The 24,211-nt window shown below is 60.1% G+C and overlaps 2 protein-coding genes across 5 annotated transcripts; one reads left to right on the top strand and one right to left on the bottom strand.

The window, feature by feature from the left end:
• Positions 1-1,190: 1,190 nt before the first annotated feature.
• On the bottom strand, positions 1,191-4,862 carry ZNF511 (zinc finger protein 511). 3 transcript variants are annotated; one of them, XM_068548805.1, is made up of 6 exons: positions 4,652-4,862; positions 4,329-4,402; positions 3,833-4,049; positions 3,591-3,715; positions 2,316-2,465; positions 1,191-1,525 (listed from the first exon to the last, which is right to left on the bottom strand). In XM_068548805.1, exons 1-6 carry the CDS (start codon positions 4,802-4,804, stop codon positions 1,447-1,449), a joined length of 798 nt encoding a protein of 265 aa, XP_068404906.1. In that variant the 5' UTR covers positions 4,805-4,862; the 3' UTR covers positions 1,191-1,446. The 3 variants fall into 3 exon arrangements, with proteins under 3 accessions (XP_068404906.1, XP_068404908.1, XP_068404907.1); XM_068548807.1 differs by having other exon boundaries at positions 1,191-1,496; XM_068548806.1 differs by having other exon boundaries at positions 3,833-4,034.
• TUBGCP2 (tubulin gamma complex component 2) lies at positions 4,629-23,522 on the top strand. Of its 2 annotated transcripts, XM_068548803.1 has the most exons (19): positions 4,629-4,960; positions 5,947-6,201; positions 6,762-6,931; positions 7,840-7,968; positions 8,693-8,869; positions 9,731-9,890; positions 13,246-13,453; positions 13,636-13,835; positions 14,087-14,276; positions 14,856-15,001; positions 16,431-16,611; positions 17,005-17,185; positions 19,208-19,380; positions 19,530-19,658; positions 19,931-20,051; positions 20,562-20,705; positions 20,827-20,955; positions 21,658-21,821; positions 23,268-23,522. In XM_068548803.1, exons 2-19 carry the CDS (start codon positions 6,084-6,086, stop codon positions 23,401-23,403), a joined length of 2,856 nt encoding a protein of 951 aa, XP_068404904.1. In that variant the 5' UTR covers positions 4,629-4,960; positions 5,947-6,083; the 3' UTR covers positions 23,404-23,522. The 2 variants fall into 2 exon arrangements, with proteins under 2 accessions (XP_068404904.1, XP_068404905.1); XM_068548804.1 differs by lacking the exon at positions 5,947-6,201.
• The last annotated feature ends 689 nt before the right edge of the window (positions 23,523-24,211 follow it).

The following is a 24,211-nucleotide window of genomic DNA, read 5'->3' as shown; positions in this document are numbered from 1 at the left end:
CAGTCACATGGCAGAAGCAAATACTAATTTTTTCAGGAAGAACCCAGACATGTCAGAGAAACTCCAGAGGTAAGGTTCCAAGAAATACAAACTCACAGCCAAAAATCACAGAATTCACCAGGAAACAAGGCACCATGAGTGAGTCAACAGAAAAAATGGACAGAAGAATCAGACCCACAGAGTCTTCAAACATTGATATTATCAACCAGAGAACGTACAATAAGTTTAACATGTTAAAAAAGAAAAGAATGAGTTGAAAATGTGATAAACAAAAGCTATAAAGTCCAGCAAATTAGAACAACAACATAGAACTTAAAGAATTGAAAATCGTAACTATGGAAATTAAACACTGAATGAGTTCAACAGCCCATATGATACAGCTGATCAGAAAATTAGTGAACTGAAAAGTGGATCTTAAGAAATTATCCAGAATGTAGCAAAGACAGATAAGGAACGGGAAATACGGAAGGGCTGTTAGAAGACAGAGGAAGGGTGTCTGACGTACATTTGGTTGGGGTTTTAGAAGGAGAAGGAACAGAGACTGGAGTAAAGACAATATTTGAAGAGATAAAACCCAGATTCAAAACATTCAACAATGAGCAGGTAGGGCGATGAGTACCTTCCCCTGACATCTTAGTGGAACCACAACAGACAAAGAGGAGACAAGTAATCTTCCAAAGAACAACTTTAAACTGACAACCACCAGCCCCGACCTGTGTCTGCAGAGCTGTGCACAGGGCTTGGCGGGGGCAGTCGCAGGCCAGCACCCGCTGCCCCCACCAGACCGGAGCCCAGAGTGGGAGCAGGCCAGGCGAGATGGGCCGAGTGGGGCCTCAGGTGGGCACGGCAGAACCGGGCACCGCAGGGGGACAGCTGGCTGGTGGGTCCCCCACTCCCCAGGTCCAGCCCGGGGGCCCTGATGCCATCAAATCGGAGGCAAGCCAGCTGCCCGCCTAGGTCTGCGCTCCGCCCTCCCCGGCCCGGGTCCCTCCCGGCTCCCCAGCCCCACCCGAGGCTTCTGCTCACCTTGCCGAGCGCGGGTGCGAGGACCACGGGCATCTCCCTTGCAGCCCCGATGAGCTGCGCAAGCCAGTCACCCCCTCTGAGACGTGGCCGCTGAGAACAAAGTCCTCGCCAGTAACTGCTGCTGACCTCCCTCCCCCCAACACAGAACTCCGACCAGAGACCGCTAATGATAACCATTTACTCCACGTGTTTCACAAGGACGTTGGGGGGCGGGGGCTGCTCCCCACACCCCAGTCACTGCACGAGGGGGCCCTTCCCGGAATCCGCGGCTCCCCCACGGCTTCCCACATAGCCACCGGCCTCGTTCAGTCGGTCACGGGCACACGACATGGAGGGCGGCACGGGCCAGGGTCCTGGGGCCCCCGTGGGGCGAGAGGAAAAGCCCGGCAACACCGCTGCAGGGCCGCAGAGGAACTGCCGTTACTGGTGCTTATTTCTCTTCTTGGCGCTTTTAAATCCTCGTGAGGCACCTTGACCAAAACAGATGGTAGATGGTATCCTGAAATGAAAGACACCTTCACGCTAAACTGCTACGCTTTTGCTCACAAACAACCCAATTCATGCTGGCAGTCTTGTGGGCTTGCGCGGGTCTGATTCTTGCTCTGGACACTCCCTCTTCCCCCGCGGACCGTGCAGGGTGTCCGCTCGCTCTCACCCGGACTCTCCCCTCCCCGGCTGCAGCAGGCCAGCTGCTCCAAACCTGCTTCCGGTGGGAGACGCTCCCCGCCACTGACCACCTGCCGCCGACCACCTGCCGCCAACCACCCACCCAGAGAATGTGTCCGGGCTCCAGCTCAGGCTCCCTGTGACCCGCCCTCCAGGTGGCACCTGGGACTCACTCTCAGGCCGAATTCTGGGCAACTGCGCGAGGGCAGCTGAAGGACACGAGTTCATCTCCCTGTCGGTTTGAATTTATTGGCGATTTTTTTCCATTTCTCCAACATTTACCCCCAACTTAGATTTGAAATCAACTTTATCCCCGATGAAAGCACAGTTAATACTAGAAAGACAGACTCGTAGGTTGTAACTCGAGCAATTACACCCTGGGTCTCTCCATCCCAGCTTAGGCCACGGTCGAAGGGGGCAGTGCTTTGCAGTCCTGTGCTGCTGGGGCTCCAGGTCGTCCGAGGGCAGCAGGATGGTTGGCTTTCACCTCCCGCTGAAGCCAACGCTCCAACCCAGCGGCGGTTTCTCTCAGCGAGAACTGGACCGGCCCAGGGTCAAACCCGGAATTCTCCAGGAGAAGCACAGATTCAGAACCTGCTTCAGAAAGGTGCCCAGGTACTGACCTGTGGCTGTAGGCCCGCCTCTCTCCCGCGGGTTCTGGCGAGGGCTCCACGTGTTCAGAGCAGACTTCCATGGCGTCGCCTTCCGACGGTACCCGGTCGTCTCCCAGGGCTTCTGCCAACACCTGCTCAGCGGCACCGGGCACGGCTGGCCTGGGGAAGACAGGTGGTGAGGGCGCTCCCAGGCCTCAGGGCCTGCAGCCCCAGCTTCCCCCAGGACTGAATTCGCAAAGCTATCTTATGACTGTTTTATCAGAGAGTAATTTTCAGGCTACCAGAACGTGGAGAAGTGAATGTTCATATGACGTAAGCCACATTCTATGAATTTAGGTATGATAATCACACGCTGTCTTTTAAAAATAGTGTTTATATGGTGTCACGTGGTAAATGACTGCCAACGGTACCAAACGTCTCTCCGTCACAGTTACCGAGACGTTTACTAAAAGCAACCGTACGATACTGAGCATCTCCTTAACGCCAGTGTCTCAATCCAGCATCGCAGGGTTCTTCTCCTTCAAATGATTCCTTGGAAAGGAAGGGGTTACCTTATACTCAAGGCCTTATAAAAATCTCCCATACTGAAGTCGGTTCTCCAGATTATTCTACTGTCAACAGCAAAGTCCTGTCTGGGGACAACAATTTAGTCTGAAACGACTTCAGTCAATGCAACTTTCAGATGGTGATGAAGTGTCACCTGAGGGAATCAGTTAATGAAAAGGCAAAGTAACGCAACACGCACTTACGGGCTACTCCCAGAGGTACTTCCCACAGTGCGTTCTGAGCAGTAACATGTAACACGGGGCTGTGTCGTCAAGTTAGTAAACATATACTGACGGGACAAGGGAAAAACCAGACGGCCCCACGTGAGGTGAGGGGCTCATGGCCTGGGACAAATTCCCCAAGGCCCACATGAGGATGGAAGGGAGGTGATGAGCGGGGTTGAGGTGAAGCGTGAATGCAGAGGGACGCGGTGGTGTTCCTGCACGCCCGGCAGACCCCGAGATGGTACCCCAGCCACTCCCAGCACAGACCCGGGAAGGCAGGTTCTCCCCTTCCTGTCCTCCCTGCAGCCGGGGGGGGGGGACCACACACAGAACCACCCCATCTGCTTAACCCCTCTCGGTTAACGACTCCCGACTTGTCAGGGCTTCTGTAACCTGCAGCTAAATGTAACGTTAGCGGCAGGGATGCTGAACGAGGGCATCTGCACCCTCAAAGTCTACGCGCGCAAAGGCTTCCTAGGCTCGGGAGGTGGCTTCGCGGCGCACCGCCACGCACCCTCTGCTCCTCCTCGGTTTATCGAAGCGGAAGTCCGCAGGGTAGAGATGACGCATCACCAGGTGCTCCTTCCGGTCTCTGCTGGTTCTGAACTTCTCTGTGCAGCCCTCCACCAGGCACTGATACTGAAACGGAAACAGCATCACCCCACCCTGACCCCAGGCTCTGGCACCACGAGGCACACGGCTCAGGGACGAGCCCCCGTGATGACTGCCCTTGGGAGCGGGCGAGCCGTCACCCACCATGTCCTGCCGCTCGGCCAGAATCTGGAAGAGGGAGTCATGCCACTCGAGGATGTGGGTGTCCAGCAGGTGGCCGGAAGGGAAGGCCCGCTTGCAGAAGGAGCAGACGTTTCTGTGCAGAGCGTGGTAGTGGTGCTCGTAGTCCTCCAGGGCGTCGAACACCTGGCAGCAGCCGGCCACCTGACAGGTGAACTCGGGCACCCTGGCGGAGGGACGCCTGGTGGGGATGCCATTCCGCGGCGGACAGAACGTCAGGCTCCCTGTCACCACTCCCCTTTAAGTGGACTGATAAAGCTTCGGATTTTCTCTTGCAAGCCCAAATCCTACTTTCGTAACAATTACATTTTTACAGACAAGCTAGGCGGTGGTGAGGCCAGACACGCAGGCTTCGGTGGTGCTACAAGCAAAGGGGCGGTGCGGGCACCAGGGGCGGGGCGGGCAGAGGGAGGGACCAGGAGAGGGCAAGAAGCGCCCCTTGCTGGGCCACAGCACTCACCTGGGCCTCTCGGGCGCCCCGCCCACCTGCGTGAGCACATCCTGGAGGTAGAGGTGCCGCTGCACGTCCCCGTCCTGCGGGAGACAGCGTCGTGGGTTCAGACCCGGCTCCACCCCGGGCCCCGCCCCTAGGACCCTGCCCCTAGGACCCCGGCCCCACCCAGAGCCTCAGCCCCGCCCACCGGGAGTCTGCCCCCGCCCCACCCAGGCCCGGCCCACCCAGGCCCCGCCCCGAGCACTTCCCCCGCCCCATCCAAGCCCTGCCCCCAGGGCGCCGGCTCCACCCCCACCCACAACCACTCTCTCCTTCCTCCGCTCACGCACCTCGAAGAAGTCGTGCTCCCGTGGGAAGCGCACCAGGCGCGGCGCGAAGCTGAAGGGCGTGGTCCCGGCCGCGGGGTCCCGCTCCACGGGTAGAGGCTCGGCCGACCCGGGTGCCCCCGCCAGGCGTGCGTGCAGCGCGGGCGGCAGCTGCATCGCCCTGAGCGCCAGCGGCGCCACGGCCTGTCGGCCACCGTCCGCGAGTCGGCCGGGGCGGGGCCGGACGTGACGTAGAGCGCCACTTCCGCCGCCGGCGGGGCTGCCTTGCGGGCTTGGCGGGCTCGGCGGGCTCGGGCCGGGCGCGCTCCTGCGGTGAGTCCCGGGGCGGAGGGGCCTGAGCCTGGGGGCGGCTTCTATGCGGAGCTGGCCTCGCGCGTCCCGCCGATGGTTCGGGTCCCTTTCCCGACCCCGAGCAGCGCAGGCTCCCGGCTGTAGAGGCTCCCTCCCGTCCCGTTTGTTTCTGCTTTTCTGATAACAGCAGTGCAGGCCCTTAGGTGCTGTATTTAATCTCCACAACAGCTTCGTGGGCAGGATTTAGTACTCACCCCTTTCCAGAGGAAGCTTACAGAGGACAGGCTCCTTGTCCAGGGCCCTACAGCCTGGAAGCACCAAGTCAGGGTTCAGGCTGCCTGGGACCCCGCAACCCAGGCCCCGTGCCCATGACTGTGATCACTGTGAGCCCTCCTGGTGTAGAATGTATGCATGCTGGCGAGTTCCACACCTGCTCACACTTACTGTTCTGCTTTCGTGTTTGGAGACACCCTGCCTCTGGCCGGTATTTGACGTTTATGTAGGTGACTGTGATATTTGTATGTGGGGAACTTGTTTTCCATCACTCAGGATTAGAGTCTGTGGATGTAGAGGTACAAATTAATATCCACGTTGTGGGCGTGTGTGCCGAGCCTTCCCCACCTGCTGTTAACTCATGGCTTGTCTTCACTGGAGCTGTTGACACAGCCGTTCTAACCTTTTTAGAGTCGCAGCCTTCGAGAATCTGTTGAAGGACCCTTTCCTCAGAAAAATCACAGACAGAAATGACTTTGCCTGTAATTTCCAGCAGTCTTTGGTAGTTCGTGATCCCAAATTATGAACCCTGCGTAGGCACGTTGAAACGCTTATGTGAAGCATGTAAAGTTTGCTCATGTTTATTTGTTGAATCTATGACTAATTGGCCGTGTTTGTCTGTCTTACTCTTAATAATAATGGCTAATTGGACCAGTCATCAGTGGGAGAACAGAAGTCCTCCTGCAGGCCACTACTGTCCCTTTGGGGACATCTGCATAGAAGTTCTCTTGCAGGCTACCACTGTCTTCTTGGTGGGATCTCATTTATGGTTTTGACCAAAAATGAGATCCAGTGGGGAGACCCTAGGACATCTGATCGGCAGAGCAGATTGAGCTGAAGGGGAAGCCCACCCAGCTCAAGTACATAGGAGATGTGTAGCAGTCTTAGCAAAGCCCAGCCTGGGCGAGAAAAGGCAGTGTCCTGGTTACCAGGGTGCACAGAGGACACACAGCTGGAGGCAACTGGAGCTGCAGGTGTAGGCCTCACAGGTGAGGCCGCGAGGGGCGGTGGCTTAGGCCTGTGCAGAGCTCCCTGTATAGATCAGGGTCCCTGAAGGGCTGGGGCCACTGTATCTGCACAGCTGGGACTAGAAAGTGCTGTCTGCCACCTGAGGGGAGCAGCTCCCTGCTGGCCCAGGGCCACGTGTGGTTGGGGTCACCCAGGAGGAAGGGGGGCCCGGGCCTTAGGGCCACGTCCAGTCTGTGTGCACGTGCCAGCCCCCCCGAGCTGAGGAGTGAGCCTGGAACCTGGCTGGAGCTGATGGGGCTCAGCACTGATTCCCATGGGAGCTGCCTACTGAGACAGCGCCCAGGGAGAATGACAGACCCCAGCGGCGGGCGAGGAGGGCGAGGAGGAAGTCTCCCCAGGAAGGGGCCCCACGTGCTGGTCGGAGCAGGCTGTGGTGGTGTCTTCACGGGGAACCTTTGGGCCAGGATGGGCCCTGTGACAATTTGGCTTCTCAAAGACCTGATATTGGCCAATTCAATTGCTTTAAAACTTTTTAATTTATAGCGTCTTGTTTTATAAATGGCTCTCCTCTCACCTTTAGGAGAACACAGAGCCAAAGTCATGAGTGAATTTCGGATTCACCACGACGTCAATGAGCTGCTCAGCCTTCTGCGAGTGCACGGAGGGGACGGGGCCGAGGTCTACATCGACCTGCTGCAGAGGAACAGGACCCCGTATGTCACAACCACTGTGTCAGCACACAGTGCCAAAGTGAGTGCCTGTCCCCGGTGCTGCACTGGGCACAAAGTTCACCTCCCTGCCGAGCAGCCACAGCGGTGCCAGTACGCTGGCAGACAGCACTTGTCAGATGCTTTTCATGGACCATGTTTTCTGCTCAAGTCTGCTTCCGTTGGCTCCTCCCCATCACCCGTCGCACAGATGAGTAAATGAAGGCTCGGGGAGAGTGTTGGACTGGCAGCCTGACCTGGGAACCCAGGCTCTTAGCCACGCCCTCCCTGCGCCCCATGAGGAGGGGGCCCAGATGGTCCTGATTTCTGTTCACATCGTGACACAGATTCTCCTCTGGGTGAAAAAGGAAGCTCCTGGCCTCAGCCACATTGAAATCCCTTCAAAGTGGATTTTTTTAAATTCAAATAATGTAAAATTCAAAATTATAGGTTTTCAGTAAAAGACAATTTTGAAATCTATTTTTAAAACACATTATGAGGCTTCATTTATTTTAACAGCCTAATGATGGCACAAGGATAATTCAGAAAACTTACTGAGCAGAATAGAGAGTTTAGGACACGTAGTTATGTCTAATTTATTTTAAGGGGAGCATTTTAATCAGTGAGAAAACATAGCCCCTGAACGTGTGTGTAATAATGAATTCCAGAGGAAAAAAAGTTAAGTGTATGGAATGAATGCATAAACTACTAGGAAAAACGTAAGTGGTTATTCTCTGATCTAAGGCTTAGGAAGCCTAACGTGGGAGAAACCACATTAGAGAATATGGGTAAGTTTAACAAAGCATTTTGATGAGTTTTTTTCATTTTAGTTCAGAGACACATGACTATTCCATCTACCTAATTTCACTCTGTTTTTTTGGGTTTAGTTTTTGCAAGGCTTTTTAAGGTTCCTAGTTATCGTCTCTAAATCATTCTGTCTGTGCTTTTGAGGTTAAAATAGCAGAATTTTCTCGTACTCCTGAAGACTTTCTGAAGAAATATGATGAACTGAAATCTAAGAACACGAGGAACCTTGACCCCCTGGTGTACCTGCTGTCGAAGCTCACGGAGGACAGGGAGGTGGGTGCCGGGCTCGGGGGTGGCTATGTGAGGAAGAGAGCCTCTCTGCGTCTGGGGGGATGGACGGACGGGTGTCCCGCCTGGCCCCCGAGATCTGTCCTCGCCTGGGCGGCCCCTCGTTAACCCCCCCGGCCTCACACCTGTAGCACTGAGGTACGCGCGCCTGAACGGAAGTAACGCGCGGTGGTGATCAACACGAGGAGCGTTAACAGTGACCTCTGGGGCTGAGGGCCTTTGTCCTTCGTTGTCCAGGCCGTGTTCTTGTCTGTTTTAAACTGAGCGTGTGTTACTTGCGATACTGAGGGAAGTGCGTGCAGCCTGAGGAGCCGTGGCCCAGGGCATCCAGGGCTGGTCGGCGCTTCCTCGCGCATCACGAGGCCCAGGGTCCGTTCAGCGGGGAAGCGTGTGGCCGGGCACGTGGTGACCGCCTCACCGGGACAGATAAAGGGACGTGGTCTCAAGCAGCAAGGGAGGCCGGTCTCGTGTGGAGAAAAGGCCGAGCCACTGGGAGCAGGGTTTGGGGTCCCGACCTCCCGTGATCTGGGGGCGTGGCACCTCGTGGCGGGCAGCGTCGGGAGAAAAGGCTGCAGCTCCAGGGCGAGCGGGGCCCCTGCTCTCGGCCTCCGCGTGGAGGCTGCAGCTGGGGGCAGTGGGGCGGGGCGGCGGGGCCCGGCGGAGGGCACGAGCGTGAGGCCCGCGTGACACCGGGGCCATGTGCTTCCAGACCCTGCAGTATTTACAGCAGAATGCCAAGGAGAGAGCAGAGCTCGCGGCCGGCGCCGCAGCCAGCAGCACTGCCAGCTTCTGCGCCCCCGCCGGAGCCTCCAAGATCTCCATGCAGGAGCTGGAGGAGCTGAGGAAGCAGCTAGGCAGCGTGGCCACGGGCCCCACATGGCAGCAGGTACCGTGTGGCAGAGGCGTCTGAGTGTGGATTCTGGCCCGGTGGGGGCCTGGCTCTGGGACAGGAGCTCCGGGCCCCGGGCGGGGGGTTCTGACTCACCTGGGGGTCAGCGCCTGCTGCCCGCCCATTCTGTAGGCTTGGCCAGTGCAAGTCCCGGCTCCCCTCATGGACGCTGGGCAATTGGTTTGAGGTGATACTATATCTCCCTCATCTGCCGCTTTTCTTGCCTTTGACTTTGTGTCCAGCCCTGGTCTCCTGCCGTCCTTCTGTCTTCCCACAGTCTTGCCTCTGGCTCTCGAGCCCCTCAGAGCTGCATCCTGAGGTCTGAGCTGCAGGCCAGTGTGGGTTGGGCACGTCCTGTGTCCCCACCTCATGTGGTCCTCCCGCCACTGCCCCTCTCCTCGACGGCCCCTCGCCCCCTGCCAGTGCTTCTGAAAGCTGGGCGCCCGTGGGGACCACGGCTCCCTGCCCGAGCCAGAGTGGCCATCCCCCTCTGTCCTTCAGCCCCGAGGGGCTCGGGTAGGGGCGCCCCTTCTCCGGCCAACTCTCACTGGGCCTTCCTTTCACCTGGCAGCTCGGGTCTAGACCTCGTGCCACTGGGAAAAGCGGTGAGCTGTGCCCAGAGGTCCGGAGAGTGGGCCTGCTTTACCCGTGGGCCCCGTGCAGACCAGACCCTGATGAGGGGCTGGGCTCCGTCTGCCTTGTCCCCGGCCCCTTGCACTGCAATGGGCTCAGACACGTGTGTTTCAGTTCCACACGTGTGCTCAGTGATCTGCTTTTTCATACTGCGGATGTGTCAGTTTTAAGTGTTTGTACTGAAGGCGTATCTTTCTTTTTTGTTTTTAAAAACCTCCCCACCAGTCTCTAGAACTCACGAGAAAGATGCTTCGAGACAAGCAGAACAAAAAAAACTTGGGCCAGCGCCTCCCTGTCTTCCCAGCGTGGGTGTACGAGAGGCCCATGCTGCTCGGGGACTTCCTGACAGGCTCAGGCGCGAGCATGGACGTGGCAGTGCCCATCGGTAGGTGACGCGCTGACTTCTGACCGCCGGGGCCTCGCCGCGGCAGGGAGGGCTGAGCCCTGCGGAGACGGCGGGCCGGTGTTGTGCCATCACCCGGGCCCTCTGCTGCCCTTGGCCACGTGGCAAGGAGCAGTGCCCGCCGGACACCGTCCTTCATGTTCCCATCCCCGGTCAGCAGTGGGTGGTGATGTGCCAGTGTCTGGGCTGGCTCTTGCCTGGCTTTTAGGAGCGCCTGCGTCCCAGGGCTCGGGCAGCCCTGGGACAGCGGGATCACCGGGTGAGCCTTCCCAACAGTGAGTCATGCTGCTGCAGATTCTGCTGCACGGGTGACACGGCCTTGGCCGCACAGGCCTTTGTGTGTCGCATTCAGATGGACTATGGGGCATCTGGGGATGTGGGTTTGACTACCGTCTCGCCCTCTGGCTCCCGGGGCACATGGGAAGCAGGGGCAGCAGGGAACACTCGGTGCTCACAGACAGGCGCTCACAGAGCCCGCCTGGGGAGGGGAGCGTGGCCACGCCCGCTCTGTGGCCATCAGAGGAGCCTGGGCCCCGGGGCCACATCCAAGGGCGAGAAGCAGGGCAGGCGGGGGCCCCGGTGCTGCAGGCCTGGGGCCTGGCGTTCCCAGGGGCTGGCTGGGCAGGCAGATGAGACGCCTCGGGCTCCACTGCACATGCGGCAGAACCTGGAGGACTTTGGCAGCAGAACCGCTGAGGGAGGCTCTTCCCCGCGGTCGTGGCGTCTCCGTGTTGCGTTTGCAGGCTTGGGCCAGTTAGAAGCCACGGAGGCTCCAGGCCCGCAGGAGGCGCCTTCGGGGGAGGCGCGACCAGGCGCTGGCTCTCCAGGGCAGGATGCGCTTACGCTGATCGACGTGCAGGGTTTCGCGTGCAGGTTTCCTGTGGGGCTGCGCGCACACACTGGCCGCAGCGGGCGGGCCTCGCATGGGGGTGGCTCCGAGGCTGCCTTGCGTGACGCCGTTCCCGGGGAGGACTCTGTCCGGGTGGGCAGCCTGGCCCGTGTCCCTTCTGCAGCCACACCTCGTGGGCTCCGGAGGCGGGATTGACGCCCATCCCGCAGTCCTCTTGTCACCCTACTGCCCTCTGTCACCCCCTGGCCCAGGGCCTCAGGCCCTGACGCAGCCTCCACGGCCCTCTGGCCCCGTCTGGGTTCAGGTGCCTGTGGTCAGCGTGGTCGTCCTCGGCCCTGCCTTGGCCTCCCCCGGGAGGGACCTGCCTCCGTAGGTGACATGCAGCGGCCCTGCGGGACACCCCCACCAGCCACGCGGTGTCACCCCACCAGCCGTCCCTAGTCATCTTGCAGTCTGAGTCCCTGTTGGGGCAGGTCCCCCCCAACCCACTTGCCCGCCACCCACCCACAGCCGGGCTGACCCTCCTTGCGCCGGCCTCCAGCTCCGTGTGCTCACCTGGGCCAGCCCGTCCACGGCCAGACGGCGTGGCGACTCCCGCCCTCACGAGGCCTGCCCTGACCCGGGGCCTTGTCCCCAAGGTCACGAGCGCAGGTGTCTTGTAACCGCGTGTGCGCTCCCGCGCAGCAGCCTCTCTCTGATGGGCCCCCGAGCCTCGGGCGCAGGTCTTGCGGACGCGGTCGCTTTGCTGGACGTTTGGGCAGCACAGGCACCGTCCTGCGCCACACACCCCCGGCCCCCCAGGGGACCTCTCGCCCCACCTCGTCTCGCATCCTCGGCCCGTGCTCCTGGTTCTCGTCAAAGGTCCCCTTCCCGGGTGACCGCATCAGTTTGAAGGAATCCAGCGTCCCCAGTGTGACCCCAGCTCTGTCCCTGGCGCCGCTCTCCTGAACTCCGGGAGGATCTGTGTGCTGAGCGTGTCCACAATGGGCTCCGACCTTCCCCGGCGTCTCCTCCTCGCCGTGTGGTGTTTGCGTCCCTCCCGCTGCGCCAGCCTGGCCCCAGCCCCACCTCCACCTGCCCTTTTAGCCTGAGGGCATTTGTCCGCTCCCAACAGCTGGGGTCTCAGCACGGCCCACAGAACTTTCTGTCTCGTCCAGTGCATGCACCGGCCACACGCAGCTGGTGGGCATTGGATGGCTGGCGTGGCTGAGAATTGGATTTTTGGTTTTCTTTAACTTGACCTTGGTGGCCGGTGGCCCTACACGAGGGTACAGACCTGAGCCCTGTCCTGCCCGGCCCCCAGTGCTTGTCTCTGTCGTCCCAGAGCCGGGTTTGCATGTCCGGCCTGTGCCCTGCACCCCGGTGAGTTGCGGAGACCCCGGCGGCTCACGCGGGCTCCCAGCCCAGCCCCTGCACCGTGTCCCTCAGAGCTAGGCCTCAGGCTGGCCGTGCCTCCCGAAGGTCCTGTACGTAGTCTCTCGGCCCGCCTCACAGTAACGCAGCCCGCGACACTCTGCTCTCCACGCTGGCGGGAGAGGGGTTGGGGCCCGGGTGGCGTCTGCCCCAAGTCCCAAGGTGCCCACCCGGGGCCTGCACCCTGAGAGCCTCAGCCGGACCGTGGCCAGGGAGACACCAAGGCTGGCAGTAAGCAGTGCAGAGGTTAGCAGCCCTGCACTCGGGGGTCAGGCAGCCGGACCTGCCTCCCTCAGGGGTCCTGAGGTCAGAGTCGGACCTGCCAGAGCCATAGAGGAAAACCACCTGAAGTTCAGGGGCGGCTCTGAGTCCTGAGTGACCCGTGCCTGGACAGGGGGCCACTGGCTCAGACCCGTCCTGCTTCCACCGGCAGGTGTGCGCCCGCGGACGTGCAAGGCCAGCAGGGCTTCTGTAAGCGTGGGCATGTGGTGCGCCCCATCCCAAGCTGCCAGGCCGCTGTTCTGGGTGCCCTGGACGCCTCTCTCCCAGTTCTGCCTTTGGCCCAGCAGTGTCGGGAGGGTGCCCAGGGCCATCTGGGCTGAGAACCAAGAGGTGGGGAGCTGCTGGGGCCGCGAGGCGTTTGCGGGGCAGCCCTGGTCCGTGGCCTGTGACTGTCCTGAGTCCATCAGGGTCAAAGGGAACCATCTCGCACTGTGAGAGAGAAATCATCAGCGTTTTAGAGCGTTCAGAGGAAACCTTTTTCTCCCTGAGTGACGCAGGCTTACCAGGTTGTAGTGAGTGTTACGAGCACGACACGTATCAGAAGTGCTTTGTCGTTCCCGACTTTGTCCTTTTAAGTGCAAGCGGGTTATTTCTGTGTGGAGGGTTTTACTTGCTTTAAGGCTCCGATAGGCCGGTCCAGGCTGTGTAATCTCCGCCTTTGGCGCCCCGACGGGATCAGTTAAGCCGAGGGATCGCCTTGGCTTTCATGTCCGCCAGCAACGGAGGGAGTCAGCCAGGGGCGGCGGAGGGGGGTCTGGGGGAGGCGAGACCAGCTGGCGTCTGCGCCCACAGGCACACTGCCCCTGGCCGCCCAGGAGGCGGCCGTCGTGGAGGACCTGCTGTACGTGCTGGTGGGTGTGGACGGCAGGTACGTCACCGCCCAGCCCCTCACGGGGAGGCAGAGCCGCACCTTCCTCGTGGACCCCAGCCTGGACCTGTCCATCCGGGAGCTGGTGAGCAGGGTCCTCCCGGCAGCCTCCAGCTACTCCACCGTGACCAGGTAGGCGCCCAGAGGGGCGCACTCAGCCCCTTGCGGGGACAGTCGCCGCCTCACTCCTGGGCCTGGAAGAGGGAGGGAGGCGTTGCCCACGGTGCCCTCTGGGGTTGGGGAAGAGGCTCCGACCATCCCTTCTGAGGCGCAGCTCTCACCCGCCCGGTGCTCAGGGCTGCCTTTCCTCGCAGGTTTGTCGAGGAAAAGTCCTCCTTCGAGTACGGGCAGGTGAACCACGCCTTGGCGGCCGCCATGAGAACACTGGTGAAAGAGTACCTGATCCTGGTTACGCAGCTAGAGCAGCTGCAGAGGCAGGGCCTCCTGTCCCTGCAGAAGCTCTGGTTCCACATCCAGCCGGCCATGCGCACCGTGGACATCCTGGCTTCCCTGGGTGCGCGGGCCTGGCGGGAGGGGCACCCTGGGCCAGGGCACTCCTCCTCCGATTCTTACTTTTGTGAGGCGAAAGCCGCGCAGCGTTGTGTTTTACTAGTTTGCGGGAGGAAGACTCCGGGAGCTTCCAAAAACCACAGCTTTATAGTTGGAGTTTATCCCAGAAAGAAGGCCTGTCCCCTGAGGAGGGGCTCTAGCCCGTCGTGGCCCGGTGGCCCTCTCGGCACTGAGCGCCGTCCTCTCCCCTGGCAGCCACCTCGGTGGACAAAGGCGAGTGCGTCGGGGGGTCGACCCTGAGCCTCCTGCACGACCGGAGCTTCAGCTACACGGGCGACAGCCAGGCACAGGAGCTGTGTCTGTACCTCACCACGGCCGCCAGCGTGCCCTACTTCGAGATCCTGGAGAAGTGGATCTACAGGGGCATCATTGACGACCCGTACAGGTAGGGGCCGCGGAGGCAGCGGGGTGGGGTGGGGGCCTGCGGGCCCTTCTCAGCTGACGCCACGTTCGGCGCACAGCGTGAAGCGCGTCAGCTCGCGGAGAATTCTATGCTGACGTGTATCTGTTGTACACGTCGGAACGTTAAAAAAAATGAAGCTGTTGTCTAGGCGTAATTTACTAACGATCCAGACGACAAAATCTAGCATGAGGGCCTGGCGAGGAAGCCCTTCCACGGTAAGCGTAGGTGGCGTCAGGGTGTCTGGCTCTGCCGGTGACAGGAACATGGGCCCCGGCGGGAGCGTCGTCTTGTTGCCCGCGTTCCAGACGGAAGAACACGCGAGGTTCCCGTAGGGGGGCGGGTGGAGTAGAGTGGAGTCAGCGTCCCGTCCAGCTCTGCAGATCTTAGTCCCCTCTGCACCCGGGTAATGAGCACTTCGCCCCAGAGGGGGTCGGCGGGTGCGTCTCTGCCCGCGGCTGAGAATTAAGGGCGGCGAGGCTGCCCGTGGCCCCCGTGGCCTCCTGTTGTTGGGGGCGGCCTGTGTGGCGAGCTCTGCCCGTCCCCGGCGCCCGTGCCTTTCAGCGAGTTCATGGTGGAGGAGCACGAGCTGCGCAAGGAGAAGATCCAGGAGGACTACAACGACAAGTACTGGGACCAGCGCTACACGGTGGTGCCGCGGCAGATCCCGTCCTTCCTGCAGAAGATGGCGGGCAAGGCGCTCAGCACAGGTGACCGAGGGGGCGGGGCGGGGGCGGGCGCCCACAGGGCCACACCCGGTGGACTCACTCCGTCCCCGCCCCTGAGCTTGACTCACCGTCCTTTCGTGATTCTTAAAGCTCTGCGGCCACTTAAAGGAAGACTGTTTTCCGCTCCCAGCGCTTCTGACCGCAGGTGTGTGGGTTTCCGCACAGCAGTCAGTTCTCCGCTCCCTGTGGACACCAGCTGGGTGACCCCCCCCCCCGTTTAACTCAGTTCTGGCACTACGTGCCAGGGTCAGTGCACGCCCCACAGGGTCAGGGCTCCATCCCTCGAGGCCGCCCCCACCAGGCGCCGGTCACAAGTGTCGGGTCCCCAGGCCACTGCACTCCGTCCAGTGTGGCCATGAATCGGGTTCCCACGACCCCCTCCTCAGGTTCGATGTTTGCCATGACAGCTCCCAGACTCAGGAAAACACTTGACTTAACTAGACCGCTGGTCTGTTACAGAGGATGTTGTAAAGGATGCAGATGAACAGCCAGATGAGGAGGTCCATGGGGCAAGTGTGGAAGGGTCCCGAGCACAGGAGAGTCTGTCCCCGTGGAGCTGGGGTGTGTCGGGCACCACCCTCCTGGCAGGTGGACACGTTCACCAGCCCAGAAGCTCTCCAAACCTCTACCCCCAGGGTTTTCATGCAGGTTCCGGGACAGGGCACGGCTGATGGGCTCGCGGGCCGTTGGTAATTAACTCAGCCTCCAGCCCCTCCCCTCCCCAGATATCGGGACGGGGCTGAGGGTTTCACTCTCCCATCACGTGGTTGGTTCCTCTGGCCGCCAGCCCCCATCCTGAAGCTCTGTAGGGATGGCCAGGAGTCACTTCTTGAGTGTAAACTCAGGTGTGGGTGAAAGGGGCTTGTGAACCACAAAATCCCAGGGGTTTTAGGAGCTCAGTGCCAGGAGCCAAGAACAAAGACCAGAGGTATGTGTCTTATTTCTCAGTATCACAGGCTAGCACAGGAAAAGCAGTAAAGGACACGTGCCCCACTGGGCTGGCAAGGTTTTTAGTCATCTCCTTGTGGTCAGGAACATGATGTAGAGACACATGTGGGATGAGTTACCTGGAGACACGCTCCAGCCAGGGCCTCACACTTTGGTTCTGAGATCTGGGCTGAGGGAAGGGGCCGGGAGGTGGTGTAGGATCTGGTCCTCGTGAGGCTCTCTGAGGTTATTCCTGTGCCCTTGATGAGGCAAGTGCAGGTATAAAGTCACAGGAGGTTGCGGCCCTTTGTGGCGACAGCTGTGCTGTTCTGCTCTGGGCGAGGGGGTTCCGGGATGTGCTCAGCTGGTTGGCCCTCTTGCCAGCCTCTGGCCAGCACTGGGGCTGCGACGTCTGCGGCTCAGGCCTGTGAGTTATCACGTATACAGCAAGCGTGGTAATCTGACTTTTTCCATCCCTTTCCAGGAAAGTATCTGAATGTGGTCAGAGAGTGTGGCCATGACGTCACCTGCCCTGTGGCCAAAGAGGTCATCTACACGCTGAAGGAGCGCGCGTACGTGGAGCAGATCGAGAAGGCCTTCAACTACGCCAGCAAGGTGCTGCTGGACTTCCTCATGGAGGAGAAGGAGCTCGTGGCCCGCCTGAGGTGCGCCCGCCCCCAGAGGCCGACAGGGGGCCGTGTTTGCCCGCGTCCCCTCGTCTGTGGTGGCACAGCTCCCTCCTTGCGGCCGCCAGCCCCTTCCTTGGCCCCCTGCCCTCCCAGGGACCTGTCTGCAGTCCCCAGTGCCTTGCTGGCAGCATGTCCTGCACAGTGCTGTGACCCCGCTGTTCATTTCAGCACATTTGGAGCCGACCCCTGGTCCCCCCGTAAATGTATTTCTTGGCGTGGGCACCCGTGGACTCGGGGCACCCGTGGGCGTGGGAACCTCCTCCCGGTCTCCGCCCTGCTCCCCCCATCACCCCAGCACCCCTCGTGGGGAGCACTCTGCGGGTCTGGGCTGTCCTCGTGTCCACGGCCTCTCGCCTCTCCTGCCCGCAGGTCCATCAAGCGCTACTTCCTGATGGACCAGGGCGACTTCTTCGTGCACTTCATGGACCTCACGGAGGAGGAGCTGAAGAAGCCGGTGGACGACATCACGCCCACCCGCCTGGAGGCGCTGCTGGAGCTGGCCCTGCGCATGAGCACCGCCAACACCGACCCCTTCAAAGATGACCTCAAGGTGAGCAGGCGCCCCCCAGCGACCTTGGAGAGAGAAACAGCAGAAGCCAGCCCTTGACGAGTGCTTTTCCTGCCTCGGTTGAAATGCTCACAGGGTTTTCCTTGGCTCTGTTAGGGACGCATCTCGGGGTCGTGGTGTGTGAGCCTCTCCATGGGCTGCTGTACCGGGGGGTCGGGGTCTCTGGGGGACCCTGCATCCGTGTCTGGCAGGGATGTTGGCTTTAGTCTTCTGTAGCATCTCTGGCCTCGTAGACTGATCTGGAAGGGTTCCCTCCTCCGGATTTCTGGAAGAGTTTCAAGAGGGTTGGTGTCAGCTCTTCCTGGAGTGTTTGGTAGAATTCACCAGTGAAGCTTTCTTTGTTGTGAAGGTTTGGTCGTTTCTTCCGTCTCCTCTCCGGTTACAGGTCTGTTCCAGTTTTCTGTTTCTTCTTGAGTCAGTTTTGGTAGTTTGTGTGTGCTCAGGAATTTGTGTAGGAATTAGTTCTCATTATCCTGTTTATTTCTGTAAGGTTGACTGTAATGTCCCCACTTCCATTTCTGATTTTAGTAATATGAGTCTTCTCTCTTTTTTTAGTCAAACGTAACTAAAAGCTCATCCATTTTGCTGATCTTTCAGAGAGCTAACTTGGTTTCATCAGTTTTCTCTGTTGTTTCTCTGTTCTGTGTTTTGTTTATTTCTTCTTTAATCTTTATTATCTTCTTCTTTGTGCTGACTTCGGGTTTAGTTTGCTGTTTTTCTAGTTTCTTAAGTTGTAAAGTTAGGTTGTTGACCTGAGATTGTTCTTTTTTAACGCGGGCATTTGCTGCTGTGAGTTTCTCTCTGAGCTCTGCTTTTACTGCATCCCATCAGTTTTGGTTATAGTGTTTTCATTTCCCTTCGTCTCAAGATGTTTTTGAATTTCTCTTGTGATTCTTCCTTGACCCATTTGTTTTTAAGAGCATATTTAATTTTCACTATTTGTGAATTTTCTCATTTTATCCTACTACTGATTTCTAACTTCATCCTGTTGTAATCAGAGGGCATGTTACGATATCAGTTTTGTTAACCTTATTAATAAGTCTTGCTTTGTGGCCTCACATATGGTCTGTCCTGGGGAGTGTTCTGTGTGCACTGGCTGTCTGGGGCCGTGTCCCGTGGGGGTCAGTCAGCTCTCTGTGCTCACGTCCTGTCTCTGACCTGCCCGGTTGTCTCTGTTGTTGACAGCAGGGTGTCAGGCCTCCCACTGTCACCGTAGACCCTTCTCAGTTCTGTCAGCTCCCACTTCAGATGTTCTGGGGTCTCTTGTGAGGTGCAGGAGTGTTCTTACAGGATAAGATCCTGGAAGTCAGATTCTTGGGTCAAAGCACACGGCCAGTGCTCCACTGGGCTGACATCACTGATGCTCAGTCCCCGGGCCCCGGGCTGCCCGCTGAGTCGGGCCACGGCCCTGGTGGGAGGGAGCACAGCCATTCAGGGTCCGCTTCTGCAGCAGGTGACGTGAGTTCTCATCTGCGGATTCCTGTTTATTTCTTCATCCTTCCTTGTTTGTCTTTCATTGTGGTTCTGTCATTCATTCTCTATCCTCTCAGTCTCTCATCAGTTTACAGGAATTGTCCCACGTCTCTGGCACGTAGGTGGCACCTTGTAAGGGTGTGAATGAGGCAGTGTGTGGACCGCATTCCCTGCCCAGAACCACTGTGCCGTCCTCACCACGTGCTCCCTCCGCCTGGCCTGTGCAGGTGGTGGAGAAGGGCTAAGTCTCGCGGGATTCAGGGTTTCCCACTTGCCCTTGTTTCTCCTTGATACCATCAGGGATGTTTTTAAAGTAATTTCTCTGTACTCTTCTTTTTCTGTTTCGACTGAAAGCAGTTTTGTTTTTTAATTAAGGTTTATCAGTAGATGTTTTGGTGTTTTAAGCCAGCCTCCCAGACTTAGAATCCATGTCTGGAGGAGATTCCTCGGCCCTGGACTCACTTTTCCATTTCGTGATGCAGGGGCGGGGTGGGGTTGGGACCTGATGCTTTTTTGTTTCTCTTTCCCCAGATCGACCTGATGCCTCACGACCTCATCACCCAGCTTCTGCGTGTCCTCGCCATCGAGACCAAGCAGGAGAAGGCGATGGTCCACGCTGACCCCACCGAACTCACGCTGAGCGGCCTGGAGGCCTTCTCCTTTGACTACGTGGTGAAGTGGCCCCTGTCTCTGATCATTAACAGGTAAGCATGAGGCTCTCGCGCCTGCTTAGGCCCCTGGGGGTTACTGGCTGCTCAGGTCACGCTCCACCCCGTGAGCCTCGCGTTTGACGTCTGGTGCCAGCAACAAGCCCCAGGCGTCCGTCGGAATCCGCCTTGTTCCTTCTTCGCAGGAAAGCCCTGACCCGCTATCAGATGCTCTTCAGACACATGTTCTACTGCAAGCACGTGGAACGGCAGCTCTGCAACGTTTGGATCAGCAACAAGACTGCCAAGCAGTACTCCCTGCACTCGGCCAAGTGGTACGTCCTCCGGGGCTCCCGTGGAGCACGGTGGTTCCTCTCCACACCCCGGAAACGGAGACCCAGGAGCTGGCATGTGCAGCCTCCGTGCCTCTGATGTTCCATGCTGCCGTTAGACTGTGGGATGGCGGGGCATGTCTGGGCCAGAGCCCTTCGTGGACCCCCGGCTCCTCCAGGGCTGGGAGCGCCTGCAGGCCCAGGGGTGCTCAGCACATCGCGAGTGCTGGGGGCCCGCGGGCGCCCTGTGTATCTGACGCCTTCGCCTGGCACAGGTTCGCTGGCGCTTTCACCCTGCGGCAGCGGATGCTCAACTTCGTCCAGAACATCCAGTACTACATGATGTTCGAGGTGCTGGAGCCGACCTGGCACGTCCTGGAGAAGAGCCTGAGATCTGTGAGTTTAGCCCAGCTGGTCACGCCGCCTGGTCAGAGGTCAGGGAGGCGGAGGTGGGGCACGGACCCTACAGCTCCCCCGATGGCCCCGCCGACGCCGCCAGAGCCGCGTTAGCAGTGGAGGGCAGGGCACGCAGCACCGCGTGGCCCAGGCTCAGGCTGCCGGAAGAGCGTGCAGCTCCCTCGGGGCCTCGGCGCTGGGTCAGCGCCCCATCCAGGCCCATCCCAGGGCCCCTGGGGCCGTCAGCCAAGAAGTTCATGTCACCAAATTCCAGGAGCGGAAGGTGCAAGGGGGCAGTGTTTCCTCCTTGTTTTCTGTCTTTCAAAACGAAAACCTTGGACCCTTTAGGGCACATTCAGTGTGTTCTTTTAGCGATATTTTGAAGTTTTCCCCCAAAAGACCGCAGGATTGTTTAAAACATGGAAACAACACAGAGCATACAAAGCAGCCCAGGCAGGGCCTCGGCGCGGTCGTCTCAGCAGAGCGGCTCTGACAGTGTCTCCCGCCCAGGCCTCCAACATCGATGACGTGCTGGGCCACCACACCAGCTTCCTGGACAGCTGCCTGAAGGACTGCATGCTGACCAACCCCGAGCTGCTGCGCGTCTTCTCCAGGCTCATGTCCGTGTGCGTCATGTTCACCAACTGCATGCAGGTTCGCCGCCAGGGCTCTGGGTGGCGGGGGGCCCGTCCTGCAGGCCGCCCAGCCACGTGGGGGCCGCGTTTCCTCGAGTGGGCCGGTCGTGGCTGATGAGCGTTTCCTCCCGACCCCCAAGAGATTCACGCAGAGCATGAAACTGGATAGCGAGCTGGGCCACCTGACCCTGGAGCACGGCACGATGCGGGGGCCGCCCACGGAGGCCGAGCGGGCCGAGGAGCGTGCCCGCAAGGAGCTTGCCCGCAAGGTGGGTGGTGGCCGAGCGGGCGTCCCCGAGACCCTCCTTTCTCCCGCTGGGATTTGACACAGCGTTAGGGTCACAGCGCTTAGAAAGCACACCTGCTACAGCCTGCCATTCCTGTCTTCCCTTTGATTGATAAAAAGACTCTTAAGTTTATGTTCCAAATACAAGCCACGGAGAATCTCCCTTCCCGACTTCCCACAGCGAGGCTGCGTCGTTCAGGGGGCGTGTGGTAAGGCTGAGCCGTGCGGACGCCCCGCAGGGGCCTGCGGCTCAGCGGGCGTGGGGCTGGGGCCCTGCGGTCGCGGTGACTGAAGTCTGTCCGTGACTAGAAGGGCCAGGCGTCTCGGCGGGTGCAGGTGTGCGTCCTGTAGGGTGGGGTGCGGCGGGGCAGGGTGAGCCCAGGCAGGCGCTCCCGGGTTCCCCGCTTGCTGAGCGGCGCTCAAGAGAAAACAGTGTGAGCTGGAAAATCTGAGCCACACACGGAAACCCTGAGGTTCGCGTCCTTCCTGGTTCCGTGTGGTGGGGCCGCAGGGCCGGCTACCTGGAGCGTCTCTAGGTCCTGCCGTCTCAGGGGTTTTCACAGTGCCTAACGTTTTACCTTTCATCACGTGAAGAATTCCCGAGACACATTTTTCTATTTAAAAAAAGAAGAAGGGGGGCTGAGCTGCTGGCGGGCGGCCGAGTCACTACAGCCGTGTCTTGCAGTGCCTGGCCGAGCACGTGGACGCCCCGCAGCTGGCCTCCAGCTTCGAGGCCACCATCAGTAAGTTCGATAAGAACTTCTCAGCCCACCTGCTCGACCTCCTGGCCCGGCTGAGCATCTACAGCACCAGCGACTGCGAGCACGGCATGGCCAGCGTCATCTCCAGGTGGGCGCCCCGCCCCCCGCCGGCTCCCTGCCCCGCCGCGCCCTCCCGCCGTCCCATGCGCCCTCCCGCCGCTCGGAGCAGGTGTGACCGAGGCCGCGGCTGCTCAGCCGAGGCGCCGCCCTTGGCCTCCTCGTGCTGCTGCTGGTCACCTGCTGGAGGAATGGCATCTGGGCTTTCACACGTGTGAGGGTGTGCTGTGTGTGTGTTCGCACGTGCGTCGTGCGTGCTCACATGCGTGCTCACGTGCGTGCACGTGTTGACCAGCACACGTCAGGCCGCCCCATCAGCCCCCTCCCCGTTTGTCTGTGTTCCGAGGGCCAGGCCTGGGTCAGCTGCACTGGCCGCTGTGCCCCAAGCCAGGACCCAGGACACTGGAAGGGCCCTTTGGCCCCCAGCCGCGGGCCGTCGCACTGTCTCCAGGTGAGCAGTGAGGAGGCGCTGCCTTCCCACTGGCGGCAGGTCAGAAGACCTCGGGGAACGCACGGAAGGTCAGGGCAGCGCTCGCCTGGCCTGCCGTGTTGGCATGTGGGGCCGGCCGCGCCTCGAGGGCCACGTTGGTGCCCCCCTGGGGTCCACCTCCCGAGACGCCGGGAGCGGCGAGCGTGCAGGTCTGACGCAAGCAGGAGTCCGCGGAGTCTGGGGGGCCATGGGGAGGACTGTGCAGAAACGGTGAGGACGGGCGCGCGGGGCCCGAGGGCCGGTCAGTGGGGTCTGTGGACCTGGGGCTGGCGGTTGCCTGCTCCTCAGTGGGGACGTGGCGGGCCTGCTCACTTTGGGGGCGGGTTCAGGTGAGGAGGGGGCTGTCCTTGCCCTGGGAAGCCTCCTGTTGGGTAGCCTCAGGCTCGGCCAAACGTTGGGCTGCCCTGTTCTGCCCACAGGTGTTCCAATGTCCCGGGCTCCGGGGTTCGGAGAGCCCCAACATCCAGGGGCTGGAGACATTTGTCTCACTTCACCTGTGTCTTTTTTGTGTGTGTGGCTGTGTTGGGTCCTCGTTGCTGTGTGCAGGCTTTCTCTAGTTGCGGCGAGCGGGGGCTACTCTTCGTTGCAGTGCGCGGGTTTCTCATTGCGGTGGCTTCTCTTGTTGCAGAGCGCAGGCTTCAGTAGTTGTGGCTCGCGGGCTCTAGAGCGCAGGCTCAGTAGTTGTGGCGCACGGGCTTAGTTGCTCCGCGGCATGTGGGATCTTCCCAGGCCAGGGCTCGAACCCGTGTCCCCTGCATTGGCAGGCGGATTCTTAACCACTGCGCCACCAGGGAAGCCCTCACCTGTGTCTTTAAGCTTTATTCTCAGTATTGCTGGGGCAGGTGGAGCCTGGGGCCCGTGTGTGTGTCCACATGCGCGTGTGCTGGCGACTTGAGTGCCTCCCATGCCCTTCACCGTGGGGTGGTAAGGGGGTCGCCAGTGTGGCCATGGAGGCGTCTGCAGGGACCCTGCCCACTTCCCCTGCAGGCTCGACTTCAACGGCTTCTACACAGAGCGGCTGGAGCGCCTGTCTGCAGAGAGGAGCCAGAAGGCGGCCCCCCCAGTGCCCAGCCCGCGGGGGCCCCCAACTCCAGCGCCCAGGGTCGCCGTCACTGCGCAGTGAGGCCAGCGCTCCTGCCACAGCTGAAGCTTCAGGTGGATGAGTTCAGAGGTTTCTCACCAGATGTTTCCAGAACGCTTGTGCTGTGTGTCCTGTTTAAACATAAAGTTGAATTGTCTGCACTCAGCTCCTCTCGTTTCTCGGGGCTCGCACACTCAGACCAGAGAGGGTCTGCTTGTCTGCGCGCTTTCCTGAAGCGAGCAGTCACTTTAAAGAGTTTTTTGGTTTCAAGTCAGACAAAGTGAGAACACATGGCCTTTGAACAACATCAGGACAGTCACCAAGGTGCCAGGCGGGGGCGAGGTCTGGGCCTGATGTCCACACCCGGCCCTGTGAAGTGGGGCTGGGCTCCCTGGGGTCGGCAGGAACCCCTCACACCGCAGGCAGGGGATTGGTCCAGGCAGCAGGGGGCAGCACAGCCCCTTGTCCCGAAGCTGGAGCAGCTTGGGGGGTGAGTCAGCGACACGCCCACTGAGGATGGAAGAGCTGCCTGGGACTGGCGGCTGAGGCTGTGGCCTCTGTCCTGTTAGGCCCAGCCTTGTCCGGCCCCTCCCGACGGGCAGTGGGTGGCACAGCCAGCCCCAGGTGTGGCCTGCGGTGAATACCTTTGTGCTGCTCTGCTCCCCTCCCAGCCACGCTACCCCTTCCTGCAGAATTCCACGTGTGTCGTTTTCAAAATTCAGTTCTGACCGCCTCCTCCAGGTCCCCGCCCCACCCCCACCCCCCCCCCCCCCCCCCGACCTCCGCAGATAAGGAACGACAGGGTTCCCCTAGGGGCGGGGGTCGGGCAGCTCCCAGCCCCGCTGTTGCC

Source organism: Eschrichtius robustus, chromosome 7, assembly GCF_028021215.1.
Source record: "Eschrichtius robustus isolate mEscRob2 chromosome 7, mEscRob2.pri, whole genome shotgun sequence".
NCBI lineage: Eukaryota > Metazoa > Chordata > Mammalia > Artiodactyla > Eschrichtiidae > Eschrichtius > Eschrichtius robustus.
The sequence above is the reverse complement of the archived record's forward strand: the minus strand, read 5'-3'. Positions and strand labels throughout refer to the sequence as shown.

Bases quoted from the DNA above. Each gene is read 5' to 3' on its own strand.
- TUBGCP2 (XM_068548803.1), top strand. From the start codon at position 6,084: ATGTGTAGCAGTCTTAGCAAAGCCCAGCCTGGGCGAGAAAAGGCAGTG. The intron at 19,381-19,529 runs GTAAGCATGAGG...CCTTCTTCGCAG, and splicing joins CTGTCTCTGATCATTAACAG to GAAAGCCCTGACCCGCTATC. The intron at 20,052-20,561 runs GTGAGTTTAGCC...TCTCCCGCCCAG, and splicing joins TGGAGAAGAGCCTGAGATCT to GCCTCCAACATCGATGACGT.
- ZNF511 (XM_068548805.1), bottom strand. From the start codon at position 4,804: ATGCAGCTGCCGCCCGCGCTGCACGCACGCCTGGCGGGGGCACCCGGG. The intron at 4,403-4,651 runs GTGCGTGAGCGG...TGTCTCCCGCAG, and splicing joins GGGAGCACGACTTCTTCGAG to GACGGGGACGTGCAGCGGCA. The intron at 3,716-3,832 runs GTGGGTGACGGC...TTTCCGTTTCAG, and splicing joins TGGCCGAGCGGCAGGACATG to TATCAGTGCCTGGTGGAGGG.